The 25,017-nt window shown below is 37.9% G+C and overlaps 1 protein-coding gene across 4 annotated transcripts in view; it reads right to left on the bottom strand.

The window, feature by feature from the left end:
* Positions 1-25,017, bottom strand: part of ATG5 (autophagy related 5) — an 86,908-nt gene that overhangs the window by 40,264 nt on the left and 21,627 nt on the right. For 3 of the 4 annotated variants that reach the window (XM_082307282.1, XM_082307284.1, XM_082307283.1), the window contains exons 5-6: positions 24,777-24,939; positions 22,604-23,884 (exon numbers count right to left, since the gene is read on the bottom strand). In XM_082307282.1, the coding sequence (XP_082163408.1) occupies positions 23,238-23,884; positions 24,777-24,939 (810 nt within the window). In that variant the 3' untranslated portion in view covers positions 22,604-23,237. Of the gene's footprint in view, positions 1-9,673; positions 9,769-22,603; positions 23,885-24,776; positions 24,940-25,017 lie in introns of those variants that run through there. The other variant, XM_082307285.1, reaches the window with a different exon arrangement.

Genomic DNA, 25,017 nt, shown 5'->3' with positions numbered 1-25,017 from the left:
CACATTGATGAGATATCCCTGAGCTTTTTCTTCTCTAGACTGAACAGTCCCAGCTCTCAGCTTTTTTTTCCCGCTCATTAGATGCACCAGTCCCTTAATCATCCTAGGGGCCCTTTGCTGGACTCTCTCCAGTAGCTCCATGTCTCTTCTGTATTAGGGAGACCAGAACTGGACACAGTACTACAGGTATGGCCTTACCAGTGCTGAGTAGAGGGGCAGGATCACCTCTCTCAACCTGCTGGCAACACTCCTTCTAAAGCAGCCCAGGATACCCTTTAGCCTTCCTTGCCATAGGTCCCACTGCTGAACTCCCTGTATTCTTTGAATTCAAAGGTTATCTAGGAGAACCTTCACATTTATGAGTGTAGACACTGAGACCCTTATGAGACGTTCACAGATTGTACTCTTCCATCTGAAGTGGATCTGTCTGTTTTATAAGAAGTTCTTGTTGTAGAACCTCAGTCCCACTGGGTACATGAGTCTACTGTGTCTAAGAGCGGTTGCAGACCTGTTAAATTAAGAATGGCCATGACATAACCACATCCCTTTAAAAGTAAGGTATTTTCATAATGTTGTTTCTGAGAAAGTCTGCAACTGGTTGATAATTTCCATCGCTGTTTGGAAATATGGGTTATTTAATAGTAACTCTTCTCCTCTGAAATGTGTTTCATGTCCACAGAAAAATCTTTCTTCTGCAAGCTGCCAAATCATCTATGGAAGGACTGAGTTTACTCTTTCTTCAGTTCTCAACCAAGAATTTCATATTTCTTCAAGGTTTCTGTGAGAAAATAGTTGGATAGATGATGGGTTGAGAATGTACATCTGTTCTTCAAGGCATGTTAAAGAACACCCTTAAAATGCTCATTATGCTGTAAGTGACTCCAAGCAGTGTTCCTTACAGAGCATGATCACTTGGAGAATGGTCCTAAAGTCCCCTGTTTAATGAAGGCTGAAGCACCACTAAAGCCACATTATTTTGGTTTCCATAACATAACAAAAATTAACAAATGTGTGAAGAATCTCCCTAAGCCTGCAAGATGGCCCCTAATATTGCTAGAGCTGAAGGAGACTCAGCCCTGATCAACACCTGCTTGTATCCTGACCAACTTGGACAAGATTCTTAACTGAATACGTGGTTAAAAAAAGCTGTGTTGAAGTGGCCAGTGCTTTGAGTTTTTTGCCAAACAGATGAAGAACTCTCCTAAAGGACCCTCCCCAGTCAACGTCAAAATACAAAGCCCACAGTACACCAAATACATGCCACAAAGCTTCAGTCTGGGACACATGCAGTTATGGACAAGACTCTGGCAACACAGCGTCTTGAATATTGACCTGGGAAAACCCTAAGTATTTAGGATTGTCCAAAGCACGGTATTGTTCTTACAAGTAAGAAAGAGTACATCTGTAATATATGAAAGCTACCCAGTGTCTGTGCTGCAAGAAAAAGGGAACAAAGGTTTGAAAGGTGGTGATGATCCAGCTGCTTTACAAGAAGGGTCTAAGAAAAACAGACAGAGTTCTGGGCACTGAACTCAAGAGACAGAATGTACAAAAAGAAAAAAAAAAAAAAAATCAAAGTTTTTTAGGACAATCTGGAACAAACATTAGCCAAAGCAAACATCCTGTTACACCTTGTGGGTCATTTTTAGCAAGAGTATATATTGCCAGAAGTTCCGTTACCAGTTCCATACCAAAAATTGTGGAAGTACCACTCACAATCACTTTCATGTCAAAATACCTAACAAGCATGGCTGAACCACATTCTGGCTGTAGCCTAGCCTTTCAAATGATCTGGTAAATTTGCTTGTGCAGGGAAAGTAGCCCTATATTCTCTGAACAACAAATTTGCATTATTTAACCTCAGGTGAATTGTACAGATCCTAGAAGCAGAAGAAAGTCAACACTCAAGAGAGAGTCATAACACAGAACAGACAGCAGGCAATGGTCATCAGGCCAGAAATAACTGAGACTAAACAGCAGAAATAGTTCCAAGAGATCGTTTTGTTGAGCACTAAGAAGACAAAGACATCTACAATATAAGTATGGCCTTGAAGTATTAAGTTTCCTTCCCAGAAAAGGATTTGTATTTGCAATTGATAAAATATCAAGGTATCTGAAGAGTCTGACAAAAAAGATCAATAGTGCTTTTCACAGCTGCAGTGTCTTATGTGCATATACAGACCTAAGCCTCACATAAAAAGTAAGCAATGGAGTACTGACTACCTATGAAGCAAACAACTTTAGAAACAGATTTACATCCACAAAAGCAAACATTACATTATTTGCTTAAGAGCAATGAATAGTACTTTCAATCTACTTAAAAGTATTAAACCCAATAATTCTCTTAGTTTTCTACAATAATGGTAACTAGAAGAAACTCCTATAGTCAAGGATTGCAAAATTTCAGAAATTCATGTTTATTAATTCATAATGTATTCCTAGAGTATGGTGTCATATCCCACTTCCTCATATATTTGTTCCATTCCACGTTTACCTGTGTACAATTCGCTTTCAGTCTTCTGGAAAGTGCAAACAGGAGTCTTGGTACTTTCCAAAAAAACTGAACGCACTCTGTATTTTCTAATCCTCAATTTTGTGCAAAAGTTAACCTGCTTTATTTACCTATTTTACCTAAAAATAAGTAAAGGAAAAATAAGATGGCATACTGATACTGACAAATCAAAACAGGTCCTGCTGTGACTTTCATCTATGCAGAGTTAACTTTTTGCATCATCAGCACAGGCTAGGCTTTGTTTTAGTTCAATTCCTAAGCAATAGGCAGGGCATATGCTGCGCAGCCACAGAAATAACCCTTGAAGACTACATTCTTCATCCCTCTGGAGAAAAAATTCCATATCTGCTTCTCCCCTTTTTTCTGAATGCAGAGAAGTTCACCAACTCGGTTTTTTATTTTGCTATTATGTCAGAGTACGAGAGCCAATCTCAGAGGAATACAGCTCCGGATTGCAAGTTTCAGGTAGCAAAAATCCCTCTTGCTACAAAATAAGAACCTGACCACACAATGAAGTATGTAGTGAAAGTGGCAAATCAGTTTGTGTTGACTAAACCAAGTGAAACAGAGAAGTAAAATGATCAGCTTTAACGATCAAAAGAAAGGCAGCAATATACTAAAGAGCACTGCATTTAAATGACAAGATCTAACACTAACTCTACACAGACCTAATTCAACTGAATTACTGCTTCATTCATTGCCTTCATCCTGGCCTCTCAACATATTCATATTCTTAAGAATTAATACTCAAGATTGACGTGAAAAATGCAATTATTTTTTTTTAATTGCATGCATATATTAACCTCCATAACAAATTTAGGATGATATATAAATATACAAGAGTACTACCTTAATAGAACAATTTAGGGAAATAGAGCCACAAGAATTTAAACCTCATGGTTTAAATTCAGATTTGTAGCACGAACATTTACATAAACTTATTTATATCCAAGTTCATTATCACAAGGCAACTCAGAGAAAAGATGACAAATTAGAGTTTTATACAAAAATAATTTGCTAAAAAAACCCCTACCAATTTGTGATTAGGGAGTGCATAAAACAAGATTAAAGCATTTTCAAATTAAGAATAGACAATTTTTTCTTTTTCCACCAGAAGTGTTCATTATTTCACTGTAACTCAAAATGTATTTTGACTTATCTTTTGCTAACAAATAAAAAAATCTATAGAACTATTTACACAAAGTTAATTGATTAACTACTAAGATGCTACTGTTTTTTGATACACCTAGATTCTAAGATCTAAGATTATCTGATATGATGAAAATACTACCCAGTTTTCCCCAATATGCAGAATCCAGTATATCCCTAAATTGTTTTAAACTAGTTATAATGTAATTCAGAACCAAAACAAACTATTTTTCATACAAGAAAATTACTTTATTCTCTGTATATAAGCTACATGTGCATTCAACTCATAAGGATTACGGTAGCTCCTATTGACAAGCCTGAGCTAGCTTAGAACTATCCAGCTTGGTAACAGTTCAACCACGGCTCAGAGAAGGTACCCAAAGCAAGGTTTTATATCCCCATCTCTCCTGCGCCTCCTTCCCTGAGCACTATGCAACTTTTACAATAGCTTTGAACTAGGCAGATCGACAGTTTTACAGATAACTTTGGCATATTTATGTAAACTTTAGTCACATCTCTGACAACAAATACAGTTTATAATCTCAGAATTTTTCTTTTAAACTCTGATTGACAGCCCCCATGCTGTACTGAGATTCTTAAAGGCACAAGGCTGACCTTGCACATGGGCTCCTTAAGTCTTTTAAGAGAACTGCATGGACATTCCTTAATACAAAACATGTAAAAAAGTCATCTTTAACAGCATTGGTTTGAGCTAGCCCATTTCACTTTGCACTTAGATGAACCAGAAAAGCTCCTGCAATTATGGAACCTCAACTGCGGTGACAGTGACCTTCAACTCAAGGTGACAACTTGTCAAATTGCTATTACTTTCAGTACAGAACTAAGCAATCAAGTTCAGAAGACAAGTACCCATAGCAACTTACGGATCATGCTGCCCATATGCAATACTTGATAGAAGGTTTTGGGTTTGGTGTCCCCCCCCACCCAATAATGAGGCCCCAGGAAAAAATATTTGCCTACCAAAGCTTTCCAACTTTCTCATTCATAGAGCTTTTATTTTGAAATAATTTAAAACCAGTGAAAGTGTGCTAGTGTTTCTTCAGTGCTGAACCATCAGTTATTAGAATAAGTCATTCTGTGTACTCAATGATGAATCGGAGTCCATTTTTTTTTTCAGCACAGAAATTCAGCTGAGCACAGCTCTGTTACACAAATCAACCATCATTTCACATTATTTTCCTATTCGCTCAAACTTCCTCTTTGTAAAAGGAAGTTTTTAAGAAATAAATTTATCTATTTGCAGCAGGTCCTTTATGAAAAGGTCATTTTTAATAAATAAGAAAAAAGTTAAATAAGGTATTACACACAGGTCTAGTCAAGAGCATTTTGCACTAGCCAGCAAGACGCTGAAACTTGCTGTGTTGTGTTGCCCCCTTCAGGTCGACAGCACTTACATTTTCCAGTTCTTTTGCTTGACGAGTCATTGCATTTCAACTTCTTTCATAAAAGTTTTCAGATTTGCAGTTTCAATTAGCAGCTAACTTTACCTCTATCCCACCAGTGCTTGAAGTACTTTTGATCTAAAATCCTACAGAAATAAACTTTACTTTTGGCCTCTATGTCTCCCTAACTTTAACGCTAACCTTGAGGATTATCAAAACATCAGCTAGTGTTTGAAAAAATTACTAAAAAACCAACTTCAGCACTGGTAAACAAGCCTCATGACAACAAGCTTAAAGAGCTCAATTGATTCAGCTTACCAAAGAAAACTGAAGCTGCTGAAATCACTCCATAAGTGAACTTGGAGGTTAGAAAGTCAGATGACTTAAGTGGTGTAAGGCAAAACAGAATCTAGAAACTGGAGCTGAAGTCAGACAAATTCAGCCTTGAAATGCAATGAAGGCTTTTCACCCAAAACAAAAAAAAGACTGTAATAACCTACTAGCATAAAGGGATGGATTCATTATTACTTGAAAACTTTACAGGTGGACCCAGTATCTTCCCAAACAATCTGTTTTGATCAGTTTTTGAGTAGTTCTCATAGCATGAGCCAAATTGTGATGCTGATTTGCGTACTTGTAACGGGTTTTGCAATTGATTATCCGAGCTCTGCCAATTAATGTGGAAATACAAATAAAACAGTCTTCCGTTGCTTGGGAAAGGGCCATGCTTGGGCTTCTCATTCATTTATTAAGCCAAATATTAATAATGTGTTCGAATATTTCATTTCCCCCTCCCACCTTGCTATTTTTAGAGGACAGGTCATGGTAGACATTTACATCTATTTATATATCTCAGTGCTGCCACTTTGACAGAAAGAGCAAACTGTTAGATTTAACCAATGTATTATCAAGTATGGATTATCTCAGTCACATTGTTAAGGCAGATAAACATCATAACAATTTCTGACTGTATGATTTAATCACGACATCTTAAGGGACTTATGACAGGAAAAACCTGTTTAAAGCTAAGGCCTACTATGTAACTAGGCAATAAAATTAATAACCTAACCAAAACCCTTAGAAAATAGAGGCAAAGGAAATGCTCGTTCCAGTACCATGGTATGTCCCAGTACCCAAATAAAGGAACAAACAAACAATCCTAGATCATCACCTTTTAGGCTGGCAAACACACAACAGCCAGCCTGTCTTAAGCCAAGTGCAACTCTAGAAAAGCTCAGAACTTGTCATGAAGAGTTTTAATGCATTTTCTTTCACATGCTTTTGTAATTTTATTCTCAAGAATCAAATGCTATTTACAGCTTGAAATCCCATATAATCATAGGGCAGACTCCAGAGGAAAGGAGGAAGATTGACAGAGAGAGAACAAGCAAGAGCAAGTGGGTGAGCATGACATGGGGAGAGAACAAGATACCGAAACCCAGGGATACGTGCAAACTAAGTGCACAACAACTGAGACTCAGAGTGCTCCCATCTGCAGCGTAAGACAGCAGACAGTAGTTCATCAGGGTAGTCTCTATCAGCACGTAGAAACTCCTCTCCAAGTGCCTGACTAATATGCCCTGTCACAGTGCCTGGAGCCAAAGACTGACGAAAACTTCCTGCCATCTATCAGCCATATAGTTTGTTCAATTAGAAAGTGCAAAACCAGCTGGTCTTATAAACATGGGGGAAAAGTCCTCAAGCCAAACTAGCTCTAGTACTGTACAAGAAAAGTAACACTCTTAAATGCATAAGATACTCAAAACATTACTATTGTTTTCTCTCTTGCTATTGAAGAGCAAGTGAAAAAAGCACTCTACTCAACAGTACTGTCAGACAAAAAGGCAAAAACGTTTTCGTGCAACTGTCAACTGAAGTCACAGTAGCTTATACCTCTGAAGTGATGAAGTGGGGCTTTTTTTTTTTTTGGTTGTGTGTAAGTAAAAGTGTCACAAAAATATAATCACTATTATTAAACTGTCTCTGGTAGAAAAAGTTTCCACCTATGTCAAAGGTTCATCTGGTGCAAGTTCCATATGACCCAGTTCAGACTATGACAGCTGGTAATAAAATCTCCAAGATCTCTTAGCTAACTTTTAAAATTGCAAAGGAGTGGATACTTAGCGATACTCAGTCTTTTTCTTCATCTTCTACAGTAGATGCTAGGATTCTGGTCCAATCTTAGCTGCTACACTTAAAAAAAGAGGTGCTGGACAAGGACTTTTAAAATTACCTGTGGTTAGTTTAGTTCTGACTTACCCAAGTAAGACGTTCGTATTTTTGCCATCTCTTTCTCCCCCACACACCATCAGATTTGGATACCACATGAGGTATGATTCATATTATTCTTTAGAAATGTATTTTAATAGACAAGCTTTACAATTGAAAAGAGCCTTTGAGTTTTGAAAATATCAGGCCTTCAATGAAAAGCATGTCAGATCACTTTATTGCATGCATTTTTTCCACAGCAACTTTTCCCAGTCACATTTAATCGTTGCTAAGACTGATTTTTCTTAGTTGATATCCTAATCTAGTACATTTCTTTGAAGGAAAACAAATTCATCCACCTCATACTGCCAAAACACAATCTAGGCAGTTCCCTTCACAGAATTTCCTTCTAATAACTTTGGGAATGGAAGGTATGGAGACTAAGAGGAGGAACTCTCCCCACTGAAGGCAATGCCTAGTAATTCCCTGCCATCCACCTGTGTATCCTTAAGTATCTGCAGAAACACTGTGAAAACCCAGGCTAAACTGGCTTTCAGGTATTTATGTAGGGATATGCAAGCAACCGATTAGAATGCAAAGCTGACTTCTACCAGCACTAATGAAAATTAAATGCAATTGGGATGGGGGTTAAATACATCTTAAGAACACTTTCAAATCAGTTACTTCAGCATATGCATGTCTGTCATTACGTGCTGTAAAATTATGTTAAAACTACAAGAATTAACTCCTTGCTTGGAATCAAATTATAATCTCACCCTTCCTAACACTTTCTGAAAATTCCTTTAAATACATAGACTTTTATGATGAGCAGTAATCAGTACACAAACCAACAAACCAAATAAAGCTAGAAACACCTGCACCCACTTTTTTTAAAAAGAGGAACATTACTGAAAATATTTAGAAATATTAAGAGCAGCATTACTGAAAATAATATACACCAACCTTCTCAAAGGCTGTCTCAGCATCATCTTTATTTGTGTTTGGTCCTCTATTCTTAGTTAGATATTTGGGGTTTAAACTACCACAAGTAAGGCTTTCCAATTGAAAAGATAATGAGAATCAAGATAAGTACTACTGCCTAAAGGGATAGGTATTACTGAATTAGACCTTTTTTTTTAAAAATGCTTTACTAGCATGAAATAATGTGGTATCATAGAAAATTTCCCTCATGGTTTAAAGGTCTGTACCTTATTCAGACAGCAAAACCTCCATTTCGCAAACCCATTTACGTGATTTCTATGAAAAGACTTAAAAAAAAAAAAAAAAAAAACACACACAACCTATCGGAGAACAAACAACTTAGTTAGCAACCAAACAAAAAGCTGTGAGTGAACTACTTTTCTTGATACATATTTTTTGATACCTACACAAACCTTGCCATCTGCTATGATCTCTGACAAAATAACTGACTTCCGTTCTCAATCTAAGGTTTCACTATTACGGTAAGCGTCTTATATCTAATATTAAAAGTTACTTCAGTCCTATTGCAAGATCATATAGGTTTGTACAGTCATTAAAACCTGTTATAAAGTAGTATCAGACTATTCAGTACTATGAATAAAGGACTTTTTTGATAGTTACAGGTGCAAAACTTAAATGTAAACAGATGAAAATGTTTCAAAGACAAAACATAGCAGAACTATTTCATTTACTGAGGGGCTACACGAATTCTGTATAAGCAAGAGCTTACACAGAATTAAGCCATACTTAATTCCAAACTTCATTGTGACCCTAATGCTATAAAAAAACCTAAGGGGACATAGAAAAATTGTAAGGATTCCAAGGAATATGTCTCCAAATAAACTCCTGAGAAAAATGGAACACCAGTGTATTAACACAGAAAAAGTATTTAAAGCTAGTTTTGGATTGTAAAGCATACAATTGGAGGACAAAGGTAAGAACTAGATGCAAGATCTAGGCCGCTACTTGCACCTTATAATGCCAACAAGAAAAGATGCTTACACAGTGTTTGAGGGAAGTGTTGCTCCTGAAATACTTGACTTAGACCTTTCAGAGGGCATTTTGCATCCAAAGCAGTCTTCATAGTTAGCAGTTATTTTTAATGACAGAATTAGCTTTTTAAAAAAAAACAAACAAACAAACAAAAAAAACCCCAAAACCAAACCCAAACATAATCTATACCAGCACATTCTCAAGTACCTCACTTACAACATAATAAACGGTAATTACCTATTAGAATAAATACAGTCTATTTTGTCTTTGCTAATTCATACAACTCAAGGGTCCAGCAAAGATGAGCATACACAGTTTTACCATAATGTTAGAAAAGGGAACATCTAATTCTGAAAACAGATTATGATATATATGACACCTCAGTGGAAGAGTTTGGTAAAAGTGGTTTTATTCCATTGTCTCCTACCTGGTAAATTCTAAACGGGATGTATCGAAATCCACTATCTTCTGGAGGATACTCCATGAGTTTTCGATTTATTGCCCAAAACTGCTCAAATTTATCTGTGAAGGTAAAATTAGATTTTGTTAATATTAATAACATATATTCTTTTTCAGCTAAAAGAGGTAAATGAGACACAAATGGAACAACATGCAAGCTTTTCTTCCAGAAGTTTGACCTGTATGAATTTATTTTCCCCACATTTCTCTTCCCTATTTAGCCTGAAGCCAAAGGTAAGTCATCTGCATTCTCCTATGAAAACAGTGAAAGCAACTTGAATTCATATCGTATGAATATCGTAATCATATCATAATTCACTGTTAGGGAAATATTGAGCCACAGATTATGGATTTCATTACCTCAATTTGCAGTGCCTGTTTCTCCACTCCCTGCTGCTACTGGTCCACACTGTCTCACAGTTTGTTAAAAATACCTAATTGTTCTTAACTATAGATGAACAATAGGTATAAAGTATAGAGAAACTAAAGTTGTAGAAAAACTTCTTGAGGGCTTTACATTTGGATACGTAAATCTTAAAATAATCTGCAACAATGTATGATATAATCAGAAAATATATTGCCAGTTTCATGACACAACCTGAAAATAAGAGTTTATGTTTGAAACATTTTTGTTGTTAATATCCAAGTAACTATGTTTAGTAAAGTAGCCCAAGGCAGCACACCACCCTGTTCAGACATTACAAGAACTGTACAGTTTAATGCGCTTAAAATGTATCAAGGACAGCATAGGTCTAGAGCAGTAAAGGCTTTTACACATGCAAATCAATTATTCAAATCAAGCAAACAACCAATACCAAAAGTGACAGAAAGGAACATGAAGAGCTACGATGAATAAAGCTCCTGCTGGCCTTACTGGAGACAGCAGCTTTAGACGGGGAAGAGCAAGGGATAAATTTCTTTACAGGCCCTAACTCTCCAAGACACCAAACACAGCAGACGTTTCTTCAGAAGGAAGACACAGTCTCCAATTTTCCCTCCTCGGCACACCGTTCGGCCGAGTCTCAAGACGCCTGGCGGTATAACCGTTACAGAATTCAGCCCCCCTGCAGCAAGGTAAAATTCAGAAACCTATTTGTGGAACAAAGGTTCTTCCCACTTCCAAAAATGCTGGTAACAGTCAAAGCAATTGCAGAAAATGAAGAGAGTTTGGGATTTGCTTCACTCCAGCGTACAGCACAGATGCCTGTCAGTGCACTAAAAGACATAGTTAATACATATCACAGGGTTTACAACACACTGCTTTTCCTGACTCAATGTAACGCAAGGCAGGAATTTCCAAGAAACCGTAAACAAACTCCTGCCAGGTATTCTGTAGGAGCATTTCCTGATACTTATCTCAGAAAGTGCTTCCACACCCTTTTTGCCTGATTAGCAGCAAATGCCGCTTGAGGAGCACTGGCCTGAGCTGCAGTCAGCACCGCCATGCAGGCACCTGCCTGAGATGGGGAGCTGCCTAGACGCAGGGTGCTAGCCGCCCCAGCAGGGTGCTAGCCCCCACAGCTCACCGGCTAGGAAGCTCAGCAGGTGGCAGTGACGACCCTGGAGCTGACTGTACCCAAGCAAGCCTGCATTTGGGAGCCCCAGCCTACAGAGTCAGAGGTTTACTCTTACAACGCCCGACACAAAGAACAACTGCATCCTCCTCACAAACTCTGCCCGTGGGAAGGCGAGGATTTACTATACTTCCCTCATTCTTGGAGACAGTGCTGAGAACAGCTTACAGCTTTCACTACAGATTGTGTGGACAAACATCCTACAGTAGGCATTAATCGATTTATACTTCCAATTACCACTTCTGACTATAAACTCAGTTGATTAAACTATTACTTATGGTGGTACACAAAACAAGCAAGACCTATTTAAGCTAGTGAGCTTCAGCAGACTCTTAAATAAGGAATCGACATATTTGGAGACATCCTACCTGAACAAAACTAAAACAAACATTACTTTCATTTACTTGTTAAACACTCATATTACAGTAACTAGGGAAGTTGGGTAAACAGCTTACTGTCTTCAAAACTCAAGAGAGATGAGCAACACATCTTACAGATCAGAAGAACAAGAAATTCTGAACAAGTAACAGACTTACGGTAGGAGCTTAAGTATATTGTCCCTTGTGGCATATATGGCAAACAAGTGAATCTTTGAAGGGCAAAAAAAAGTTAAACAGTGGTAATGTACAGTTAACTCACTTCTGTTCTTCATTCCAGCTTCCTCACCTCCCATAAATGATGCCAGTAATCTTATTTAAGGCAGGTAAATTTACAAATTTATACATCTCAGATTATTCTCTGAACACTCAGACAATGCTCAAGACAGTCTATTGTTTTATCAAGATTTTTAAATTGCTAATGGTTTCTGTAGTTTCTAAATATAACAGCAATAAATCTGCAACAGTTGAATTACGAACCTGTTGGATTTTGTAATCAAGTATGTTCTGTCAATCCACCTGATATCCCAGGGAATGAAAAACTTTCTAGTAAATTAGCTAGACATAATGGAGTCAGATATCTTAAGACCCGTCCAATGTGTGTACAGCACTATCTGAAGACATCAAAGCTAGTTCATCCTCATAATCTTACAATGCTGTCCTCCAAACATCTTTCCCTGAATACAATATTTTTACTACAGGAAAACGAGTTGAGTGTAAGAAAATGAACAGAAATTTTTAAAGCAAGCAGCAGGAAAAGGCTATCTAGTTTGCATACTGATAAACATGACCTGGCAAGAGCTTTTATTAGCATCAGGAGCATTGGCTGAGTGCCAGAATCCTAAAGCTCCAAAATACAATATCCAAAAATAACTGCTTTCACAGAATCCTTAAGACTCAAAGTTTCAAACAAACAAAAACCCCAACACCCCCCCAACACCCCCCACCCCCAATCCCCTTGAAAATATAAGCGAAAGAATTAATCATTCTCCCATTTTTGTGTGTCGGTACCTCCTATTTATGCGAAATGGACTTAAGGAAGCTATTAATGCTATGAGGAGCTATAAGAACTAACTAGTGCTTTGGCTAGACACGACTTACAGACAGAAGGTGCTGGCCGGAAGTTTGACAATCAAAACAGAACTGAGCTTTCATCAAGCCAGTAAACAAGGAAGAGTTCTCTACCTATCAGCAAAAGCACTTTACACACTCATCTCCCTCCCTCGTGAAAACCTTATGCAGTCTACATGATACCTAAACTCCCGTAACAGTCAAATCTGGTTACTTTTGTTTTCCACAATCCATCTGTTTTTAAGAAAGTGCTTGACCAATGTGTTAAAGAGTTTCTGTATTAGCAAAAAACAGTACTTGCAAAAGTCAGATGTTCATATCTGAACAACAATATTTAAATTAACGACAATAAGATTCGAACAGAAGTGAGATTAGTGACAGTATAAAAGTTTCAGATGACTCTACTAATCATATTTCTTAAACAACAGAGGATGGTTGCTATATAACTTTGCCTAAAGTGAAATATAAAAACTTTTCTCCCCGTATTTTATGTCAAAGACCAGAAAGTTAATAACCAAATAATGGAGGAGAGATGCAGTTGAAAAAAAAAAAAAATCTATCTGCTAAGTCACTTATATTTATAAATATCCATTTATTAGAAATGTAGTCACTGCATGCCCAAACACCAGACAGACATTATTAGCCTTGAGTACTACAAAGATGCACAGAATCTAAAGACAGCCTTGAAAATACATATTTACACATATAGAAATAGTAGGAGTTGGAAAAATTACAAGGACTTAGTGTCATGCATAACGATAATCTCAGTACAAAAATTAAGCAACAAATAGCATAACAATAATCTCAGTACAAAAATCTAAGCAACAAATTAAACCTCAACCATAAATTAACAAATAGAGCATGCCACATTATGCATTTAATGTTCAGGAATCTATCCCTGAAGCTGTTCATGCTTTTAAAGCGTCCTTTAACACAGTTTAAAAAAAGACTGTTACAGGGAAACACTTGGAGAATGTAATTTCCTCCATTAAGCAAGACTGGAGATCCTTTAGCAATCATTGAAATTAATCCAAGTTTATAACTGTTACATTAAAAAGTTGTTAGTAACTCCAGTCATAGCTTGTTGTTAATAGACAGTAACTGCTGCACCTTTTAATATTACGCAGTTTTAACTAAGGATTAGTCCAAGCTGAAATTTTCAAGGCTGGGCCTCTTTCTCAGGTTGAGACCTGGGGGCAATGTTCTTCAGACAACCAGAAAAATTAGTTTCATTCATGCTAGCATCTTACAGTCATTCTCTGAAACTCAAGTGCTGTCACGCTTCAAACAACTTGAAATTTCACATGGGTCTTGATGTTAGATGCATCTCTTCCACCCACCTGACTCTATGAAAATGGTAACCAGGATGGATCAGAGGGTAAAGTGCACTGCTCGAGTGCTTGCAATCAACATATGCATTTCAATGCAGCATAGCTTTAAATCAGCATACACAAAGAATATGGCCAATTATCACAGAATGAGAAATTATATCTACAGGTAACTTGCAGTAAGACACAGTGGTCACAGCATATGGCCAGTTAAAATGGAGTTCCCACTGTAGAGCAGTGGGCAAAAGAACTAAAAAGATCCACCTTTAAACTTATCAACAGAAATATCTTAACAATAAGGAAATACTTTGTTTCTGTATTTGACACTGATGCAACTGCTATCAGAGTACTGACTCCAGAACTTAATGTATTTCAAGAAGACTGTGGAGAGGGTTTAAAAAACAAAGAATGAATCCAAAACCAAGGTAAAGATTCTTTAAATTCAAAAAGGAAATGGCAATTCATGGCTTTTATCTTCCAATATCTTTTTAGAAAGTCAAAAAAAGTGAACAGACAAGCGTAGCCCTCAGGGTAGGCACAATTTATTGTCTGGACTATTCATGGTTTCTTCTTAAAGCCATCTCGTTGTATAAATTTTTAAAAAAATGTTCAGAACTGAATTGTATCCCTATCTCTACGGAAGCAATATCAATTTGCAGCTTGCATAAAACTTTGTCCAATCCTTGAGTTTAAAAAACACAAAACTTTTGTCTATTCTCAGTGGTTCACCACTGTCTAATAACCATCTGAACCATAGAAATGACGCACAGCTAGAAGTACTTGGGCAGAACCAACCACAGCATTAATTAAGAGACCAATGACTCTCCAACTGATGTATCAGAACCATGTAAAAACTTCAGATTGGAAGCGCCTTTGGAGGGCAAGCTTTGGAATAACAGCTCCTGTCCCAAAAAAGAGCTGTCTACACAAAACTAAATGAATTTGCTCAAGGCCTTGCCCAGTCAAGTTTTGACCACCTCCATGGGTTTCCACTCAACCACTTTCACTCCCCTTGCCCTAATATCCCATCAGACCTCCTCTTGCCACATCTTGTAACCATTTTCTTTTGTAATTGCCCAACTCCACTGCCAATGGAGGCATCTCTGAGAGGAGTCTGACTCCATCTGCTCTACAAGCCTTCCTTTTAGGCAGTGGAAAGCAGCTATGAGATCCCTCTTCAGCCTCCTTGTCTTCAGGCTAAACAAGGCAGTTCCCCCACTCTCTACTAATACAGCATATGCTCCAGCCCCTAATCATCTTAGCAGCACTCTGCTGGACTCTCTTCTGTTTGCCCACATTTCTTTTGTCCTGGGGTCCCAAAGAGGACACGGCATTCCCAGCGCAGCTTTACAAGTGCTGAGCCAAGGGGAAGAATTACTCACCATCTGGCTATATTCTGGGGGGCACAAGGGCTACAGCAGCTCCCTGGTTAATCTTCATTTCTGCAACACCACATGACAGACTTTTCATTCAGCTTGTTGTTCACCATTACCCACTTCCACAAAGCTGCTTCCCAGTCAGTCCCTAGCCTGCCCCGATGTATTGGGTTTTTCCTCTCCCTGGTGCAGGACTTCGCACTTGTGTCTGTGAGCTCCAGGAGGCTCCTGCTTGCCCACTGCTCCACCTCATCACGGTCCCTCTGAACGGCAGATCTGCCCTCCAGTCTATCAACCGCTCCCACCAACTTTTTCTTTTAGTCATAAACAAACTCACTAAGGGTTTAATCTGCACATACATATAATCAAATAAACTGTACTGTACAGAGAGCTACAGCTGCAAGTCAATGATACAAAGGGTGTTTTCTTAACATTAAAGCAAATATATTTTCTACTGACTCGTGCTCTAACAAGCATTGCGTTTGACTGCTACAGCCAGAAAGGAGTCTTCTCAAAATTTACTATCAGTTCTACTTCCACATTGTTTCCAAGACGACAGACTCTACATGAATACATAGTTCTGCTGACTGGTGAGCCATTTTAACCAGTCTTATAAAAAGCTAAATTTTGTGAAGTATACCTCAAGCATGAAGCAGCTGTGTTCATGAAAGATAAATATTTTGAACACTTCAAAACTAACTGTACCATGTTATTCAGAAACAGTATTTACAGCTGGTTACTCTCATTTCTCAGTTATTTAAAGACCTACCTCTAAATGACTTTAGGCCACCTAAACTCATTGTTCTTATTCTTGTACAATAAAACCACAGATAATGATGATTATCAAAGACTTCAGGAAGACTCTGGTACATATTTGACTCTCGTTGACTACTACAGTTCAGTGCCAGTCTTTTTGAGAACAGTTTGAAATACTGGTATGGCATCATTAAAATGTAAGATTTTTTTTCTTTTCTATTTTACACATTGCCACCACCCACAGTTAAAATATTCTTGCTGTTAAACGCTTAGGTTACTTGGGTATTTTGACAGATCATGGTATATAATACAAATCCACAACTGAAGAGGGCACGCAAATTTACTATTTTTTTCAGACTATCTTCAGGCACAAGTAACTATCGGGTATGGAGAGACAGGACCTTAGAACTGTTTTGACTTAATATAAGTGACAGAAGCTAGCTACAGAAATATGTGGAAATATTCTTCACATCACAGATAGCAAAATAACAACGTTCAATATGAATGCATATATCTGAAGTAGTCATAATTTTGCCTTGTGATTACACAACAGCCATTACCTGAAATATCTCCACCTCATGATGTGCCTGTTAATCTTACACACCCTCCAAATTCGCATTCAGCTGGCATGTTACTATATAATACCACAGGAAAGCAGCAAAGATTGTAAAATTTGACAGTAAAAAAACAAACAGGCTTTACTTGGACTGCCCATGCTAAATAAGACACAGAATCACTGCAAAAGTGAACATCACACTAACTAGCTCAAGTACTAATAATAGTCAAGTACAGTGGTATGGGCCTCAAGGTTGGCTACCTAGGTCTGTCACTCCCTTTTTAGTACTTTTATCGTGTAAATTAACTAAATCAATTCAACTCTGCTTGCCTATATGCACTGTAACAAATTTCCAACAGCAGTGTTTACAACCACAGAAAAATTTGGAGGAACTTCCTTACCTGTAGTTAGCTGTAAATTCGAGTTTAAAAAAATATTAATTCATAAGCCACACTATAAATTGAGCTACAGATGCAACCCAAGAAAAAAAGGGGGGATCCCTCCCCTAATACTGTACAGTTAGGTTTCAGATCAGTGTATTTAACACATTTACTTTTATGCTGTAACTTATCCATTAGTTTTTATAGCAAAGTAGTGTTCTGAAGATAAAGAAATAAAAGCATATTGCTGAAGTTTTGCAGGTTAACCGGACATTTTGAAAACTGTATGACAAAGCAGCATTTCACTCTTCAGATTATCTATCAGGTCTAAAAAGGCTTTTCCCCCGTTTTCTTTTAATATACACAAGGAAGCCATATCTTACAAACATTCTTTTCACTTATTAAACGTACTCACGAAACCGAAGTTTCACTTTAAGTACACTGTTTCCTTAAACACCACCTCCCTTCATTTCTAGGTCATCAATTTATCTGGAAAAGGTGGGGGGGGGGGGGAGATCATCAAGACAGACTACTTTCTTTTATTCAAATATGAAAATGCATACATCCTACCAAATTTAAGCTTTATATGTTGCCTAAAAGCAGGTGATCTCAGTAGGTATTGTCACTTAAGGTAAAAAGAAAGCTCTGATGACTATTAAACAAAAACGTGTAATCCATTTTTGAAACACCTAACCCACAGGTTGTGTAGGAATAGAGCAGCAGGGATTGTTACAGACTTCCCTGAGTAAGCCAAAGGGAAAAGGACTCCTGATAGTTTTACCATCCTCCAGTTCTCTGCTCCAAGTCTAGATAGTCTGGAAATTTTAATACCTTCTTTACCTCTGATTATGCTCTGTTTATACACATGAAAATAGAGCAGCATATCTGTGTAACTCTCTAACCTACTTTGCTTTCCCTGTACTACGCTTTTTCTAAGATATAGCTTTTCTTAAAAGTTAAACAACCTTTATATTAATGCATCTGTCAAATTCAGTCTTTTACTAGCAGAAAGTAACTTAGAAGCATTTCAAATTGCAAAGCAAAAAACCCTGAACAACTAAAGTTAATATTAAAAATTAAGTCCATTTTTTAGAGATAGTTTACTTTGAAATTGTTAGACCTTACACATCTTTCAGGAAATGACATATTTTGAGGGGGAGGGGAGGAAGGAAAGCAGAAGGCAGTAAAAATTAAAGGTTCTGCATCACTTACACCTAGGTAAAATACATTTAGAGAAATACAGTCAAAGATTCTCTCAGTCTGAATCCAAGTCTACCAAATATCTGAAAAAACTACAGAAGACAGGAGCAGTGAAGGTAGAGAACCAGCTTGTTTGTGATTTGGGTTGAAGATGAAAGGCACACCTGCTTCAGTAGGAAGTCTGGAAGGTAGTTATATTTCTGAAGAAATGGTAACGGTCCAGGAGGAAGAGTCTGAACGAGGACAAAACACAATCCCTTGAAACTGCAACAGGTATATAAATTCAAACTCTCCAATATATATTAATATATGACATGGTTGGCAGATCACCTGTGCCAAAGATGCAGAGACCTGCAAGCTTGCTCCCTCAGAGTTTAACAGTTTTCATTAGACACAGGGACATCTAACACAAGATGGTGAAAACACTAGAAAGCAACTCTATCTCTTTCTACCTGTCTCTAGACAACCTCCTCTCATGGTGGAGACTTCAGTATAAAGAAGCATTGTGAGTGCTGGGGTACCTTTTGCTTTCGTCCCTTTTCTGCCTTCGTGCAGTTCATGCCCACCTTTGAGACCCATCGATTCCCACTGGCCTCACCAACCCAGCAGCTCCGCCTGCCCCGTTGTTGAGAGCAGAGGAGAGAAGGCCAAGGGGGGGAATTCAGGCTGCCATCAGTTCCCCACCTTTCCGCAGCGACAAAGGGCAGCTATGCAAGTAGGCACTAGGCCAGCACAGAGGAGTAAGAAGGCAAAAGCCAGTTTCGGGGGGGATGACAGTTTAGAATCATGATACTGCACCCATACGGGTGGAGCATTAGTTTAGTCATTTGTGCAAAAAGGGTAATAAGTCAGTAAACACTGCACAACAAGCACTAAAGTCTAGGTCACAATCCATTACCAGAAGAAAACCGACAACCAATCAAACCCAAAATAAAAACCACCACCACAAAAAAAAAAAAAAACACCAAAAAAAAACACCCAACCCTGGGAAGGCCTGCTCTGATGTATCTGATTCATTCTGCAGGTCCAGCCTGCCTGAACCTAGCCCCAGCTCAGCCCCAAACCAGCACCGGGCTGATTTTGTGCAGTGCTATTTGAATCTGTCTATACCACATCCCCTGGGTTCCATAATATCAGCAACCCCAATGTTTGGTGTATGCCATGCTTATCTTAACTCCAGAATAAGCAGGTATTGATACTAATTATAAGAAAACTTGATGCATTTCCAGAAATTTTTAACCACCAGCCCAGGAAGGTAATGACGACTTTTTTTTTTTTTTTTAAATCCTATTTTAACCAATACAGCCATTTTCAAAGCTCAAAAGAATTGTTTAGTCTTTCTTCATAGTTAACCAATCTCTACAAATAGAACATGGCAAGAACATTTTGGTAGCAATACAAAGAAGAGGAAAAAAAGATGGCTTTGTGATTTAAAAGCTAATGGCTTGTTCATTCATTCCCCTGTTAAATTCCTGAAGATTTTCTAAGCACATATTGCCTAATTCAAGTTTCAAATAACCAGTTGAGATGAGACATTTGTTAGCTACCAAAGCATGCTCATCATCTCAGACTGAGGTAAAGAACAGCACTGCTCCCACCAGTGCTCTACAAAGAGGAGAAACATGCATATCAAACCTGAGAGGGCCATGTGTACACAGCACAAAAGAGATGCTGATAATGTATGACACTTTGGTTTTGGCAGTTCAAACATTTCTAAAAACAGGAATGTGATAACGCAGAAGAAAAAAAAACACGACTTCTGCCCCTCAAAAACCCAGGACTGGTTTAGATATGATTTAGAAAGAAATGCAAGAAAACACAGGCCTGATTCTGTCAGTAAGACAAGAAAGATCACATGCATTAAAAGATAAAACACTGCATATTCTGAATGTTTGCAGGATTTTTCTCCTTTAATAAGAACACTTCAATATGGCCACTTAACTTTTGGTAAGCCTTACAGTATGAATAAGCATTACATTCTTTTTCCATAATATTTTCAGTAAAATGACAACTTCATTATATTTTATAATATAAAATAAGCCTCAAAAATGGCCATGAGTTTTTACTGTTTATTTCCGCCACTTATGTACCAGAAATACCAAGTGTAGTCTTCACCGGTTATAAAGGATGCCTGTGAAAATTTCAGGGTATGGTTGCTTATGTCTTTCCACAACTGATGAAAAGCAGCTGTGTTGAATCTAAAACCCCTCCTTTATCAGAACCATTATATACTCAAGTTATAGATATTAATTCTTTGAACCATGCAAAAAATATAGGTCTCCCCCTAAAAACAGTTGAGATTTCATTTGATCCCAGGTCATCACTAGGCCCACAGAGTCTTAATGTTTCAAAGCTGAAAGCCTTTATTTTTCCACACAAAAGGCAAGAAGAAAAAAACCACCCACTTGAAAATCCTCTTTATCCATGATAAAAATGGCCATAACACCATTAAAGCAAGAACAGTAGTAACATTTTCCATCAATTCTGACCAAAGAATTTTAACAATTCTTACGAAGGAACAGAGGTCAGTATAGCTATTTAGCCTGCCTTTATTGCTTCCCTACCACAGTCAGGCACCCACGACGCTGGTCAAAATTAGGGCAACACAGATGAACCCATCCCAAAGAAGTGTTCTAGCTAAGAAATATCAGGTTTATAGACAAAAATTGGCTAACTGAAGTCTGAAGAAGAAGCAAAACCACAGCACAAGTAATAGACAGAAAACTATGTTTACGTTCCTGATTTGGTAGCACATTAACACAAAACCAGAAATGGTGGGAGGAGGGATGTAAAGGTTGCTATGAATACCTACCAGCTGTTACCAGCACAAGATTTTGCCACAAATTCACTATTACAGCTCTTCCCCTAAAACTGAAAAGTTTCTCAGGCTACTTGTTCCAGTACTTCCTTCTTAGCAGAAGCTTTTATACCAAATTACACTTGTAATCGGTAGTTACATTTCTCCAAACAAGCAAAATTGGATTTTGTTTTCCCCAAAATGTAAGTTTAATACATATCCTGTAAGTATTGCCATCACTTGTTAAACAAATAATGCTTCCTGTATTTAAGAACTTAAAAAAATTGTTTGAAGTTTCACAGAAAAAAAGAGACTGCAGATGTATCATTACTTACAAGGCAGTTATCACAAATGCTACTTTCTTTTCTTTTTTGTGGTCATTCATTCTGTTTCGCAAAGGTTTAAAATTATTACATCTCAAACGAAAGCCTATAAAAACATACTGAAAGATACAATATGCTTAAAAAGAGTTTTCTTGGTTTCACAAGCTTTTCTTGTTTCTCTTTTATGAAGAGCTAAGAAATTAAAATTAGCATTTGAAAGTATTCAAAAGATTGTTTAAACTTCTCATTTAGGTGTCAGATTCCACAGGTGCGATTTCTCATTAAGTACAGTGAAACCTTCTTGAAATCAACCTTGCTAGGCAACCTCTGTTCTTAATATTATAAAGCAAAACAGTAAAATTCTGGTTTCCCTACAACTGAAGATACTCTTAAACAAATAATCAACTAAAAGATAGAGCCTAAGATGAGCGCGGAAAGAACACACTGCGTATCTGTTCTCTTATCTTACATATTGAGGGTATCAAGGTTCTGTAACTTCTGGTTAAAAAAAGAACCTTAACTCATACCATTTCATTGTGTAGTCAACTCTTCTGCCATTATTATAACTCATTATATTAATCTTATAACTCATGTTAGAGGTCTTTTAGTTTTAATTTTAAAAAGCATTAATAAAAAGAGCACATAAAGTGTACTGCTGGGAACGCTTGAGCACCAGGACTAAGAGACAGGATTTCTTTTTGCAATAAAGCTAATAATTCTTGAAAGAGAAAACAAAGTTATGCTGGCACAGCATTTTGCTTCTCAAACTAAACTGCTTGCAAGACAAATACTATTACAGCAGAATACATTTTTCACAAAATTATTAAAATCGCAGTTTAAATTGACTTGTAACAACGTAAGCTTTAGGGAAACATCTGTTTTTATACCAACTCTGGCTTCCAGTGGACCAGAACTCTTTATTTACTGCTAATTCACAAAAGTGAATATATTATCAGTCAGTTTGCTGGATAATATCTATACAAAACAGAATCTCTCAAGAAGTACTTTGAATTAAACCAGATAAAGTGCAATTTCTTACCTGATAAATTTTGCAGGTATGGACTGCATCCCTCAAGATCTTACCACTCAAATGGCAAATTAAGATAATACCTGAATTTCTAACTCTCCCCCAACTAAATAAAAAACAGAAACCAGAGTTTCTAATAAGCATTCAACCTTCAAAAATTATTACAGGAATACCTTTAATTTGAAAGGTAGTACACTAAACAATAAAAAAATTAGAGAACCCACACGCTCATTACATATACACATCAAACCCAAACTAATTTGGAACCTCACTGTCTAAGCAAACACATGCCTCAGGTCTACTTGCATTCAAAGCTTCTCCTATTTCATTTAATTTTCCTTATAAACATATGGGAAGATGTTAATTCTAAGTGTTTAGTATTTTGTATCTCAACATAGAATAAACATCTTCAAGCTTACAGCTTCCGTAAAATAAATTTACCAGTAATAATACAACGACAGCTTCAGAAAATGAGGAAAATGCATTGAAAGCGGTGTTACCACCCATTCCAGATAGCAGTTTCTGAAATACTTAGAAAGCTTTTCAACTTACAGGCCTCTAAGAACCATAAGAAAGAGAAGACACCAAAACCAAAATAAGTTACATTTTGCACTGCAATATAGATTCATGCCATCTGTGCAAAGTAAGGACACTGATTATTTTAGAACATCCTGTTTTGAATTATTTTAATGACTTTTTCAAGTTAATACTTCTCTATAAAGAAATCTTTGTGAAAGCCATGTGTATTGGGTCTGTGTGACAAGGTTTTAGTAGTGGCGGGGCGGGGGGGCTACAGGGGTGGCTTCTGTGAGAAGATGCCAGAAGCATCCCGTGTCCAACAGAGCTGATGTACCAACTGCAAACACAGGCAACTGCAGCTGGAGAGAGGAATGAGAATATGGGAGAGGAACAACTCTGCAGACACCAAGGTCAGTGAGGAAGGAGGGGGAGGAGGTCCTCCAGGCACCGGAGCAGAGATTCCCCTGCAGCCCCTGGTGAAGACCATGGTGAGGCAGGCTGTCCCCCTGCAGCCCATGGACGTCCATGGGGGAGCAGATCTCCACCTGCAGCCCATGGAAGACCCCACGCTGCAGCAGGTGGATGTGCCCAAAGGAGGCTGTGACCCTGTGGGAAGCCCATGCTGGAGCAGGCTCCTGGCAGGACCTGTGGACCCGTGGAGAGAGGAGCCCACGCTGGAGCAGGTTTCCTGGCAGGACTTGTGACCCCACAGAGGACCCACGCTGGAGCAGTCTGTTCCTGAAGGACTGCACCCTGTGGAAGGGACGCACTCTGGAGCAGTTCGTGAAGAACTGCAGCCTGTGGGAAGGACTCGCATTGGAGAAGTTCATGGAGGACTGTTCCCGTGGGAGGGACCCCACGCTGGAGCAGGGGAAGAGTGTGAGGAGCCCTTCTCCTGAGGAGGAAGGAGTGACAAAAACGTGAGATGAACTGACCGCAACCCCCATTCCCCGTCCCCCTGAGCCACTGGGAGGGAGAAGGTAGAGAAATCAGGAGTACAGTTAAGCCCGGGAAGAAGGGAGGGGTTGGGGGAAGGTGTTTTAAGATTCAGATTTCATTTTCTCATTACCTTACTCTGGTTTGATTGGTAATAAACTAAACTAAATTTCCCCAAGTTAGGTCTGTTTTGTTGCCCGTGACGGCAGTTGCTGAGTGATCTCCCTGTCCTTATCTTGACCCATGAGCCTTTCGCTGTATTTTCTCTCCCCTGTCCAGGGGGATAGATAGAGCAGCTTTGGTGGGCACGTGGCATCCAGCCAGGGTCAACCCACCACACCATAGTAATATCAGCAATACAAAAATTAAATTTGGCAGAGGGAAAAGAAAAATTATTAATCTACTGGGCAACTTTTTTTAAAGTTTACCTGTATTGTTTATCAGTGACAATCCTTAAGCATAAACTAGAGGAGACAACCTTTTTTACTTTACAGTCCAAGATAGTTAATACTGAACAACACTTACCCCCCTCAGGTGTCTCCCAAATAAAGACCATCAGTTGCACAAAAGTACACTAGACAATGTTTACCTATTTACTTTGTTTTGTTGTAGTTTTGGTTTGTTAAAACAGAGTCATGACCCAATTGAGTTCCGTGAATAACTCAAGCCACATTTACATTATCACATAAATGGTGACTTTTAAAAAAAAAGATAGATCTTTTCTGTGACATGAGACTAAAATTCTGCAGAAAAATGACATTTTATATCCTGTACCATGACTAAAATTTGAAGAAATTATTTATTAGCTTGCTAGACCTAAATATAATTAATACTTGATGCATTGTATTTACCATTCTGTAATCCCATCCACAGTTGCTTATGATCCTTTTTTTGCATCTCATTGATGACTTGACTTTTGTGCTTTAAAGCATCTGCTTCTTTTATACAAGCCATAAAATGAGCTTCAATCACATCCTTAGAATTGCAGTGTAGAAGATCCTTTTCTGGAAAATTCTACAAAGAGGAAAGATAGATCAAGAGAAATAAATGCATCACACACCTTAGAAGATGAAGTATAAATTATAATTTTAA

The sequence above is a fragment of the Platalea leucorodia genome, assembly GCF_965183815.1.
Source record: "Platalea leucorodia genome assembly, chromosome: 3".
Taxonomy (NCBI): Eukaryota; Metazoa; Chordata; class Aves; order Pelecaniformes; family Threskiornithidae; genus Platalea; species Platalea leucorodia.
Note: the sequence above shows the minus strand (reverse complement) of the source record. Positions and strands in the feature narration are given on the sequence as shown.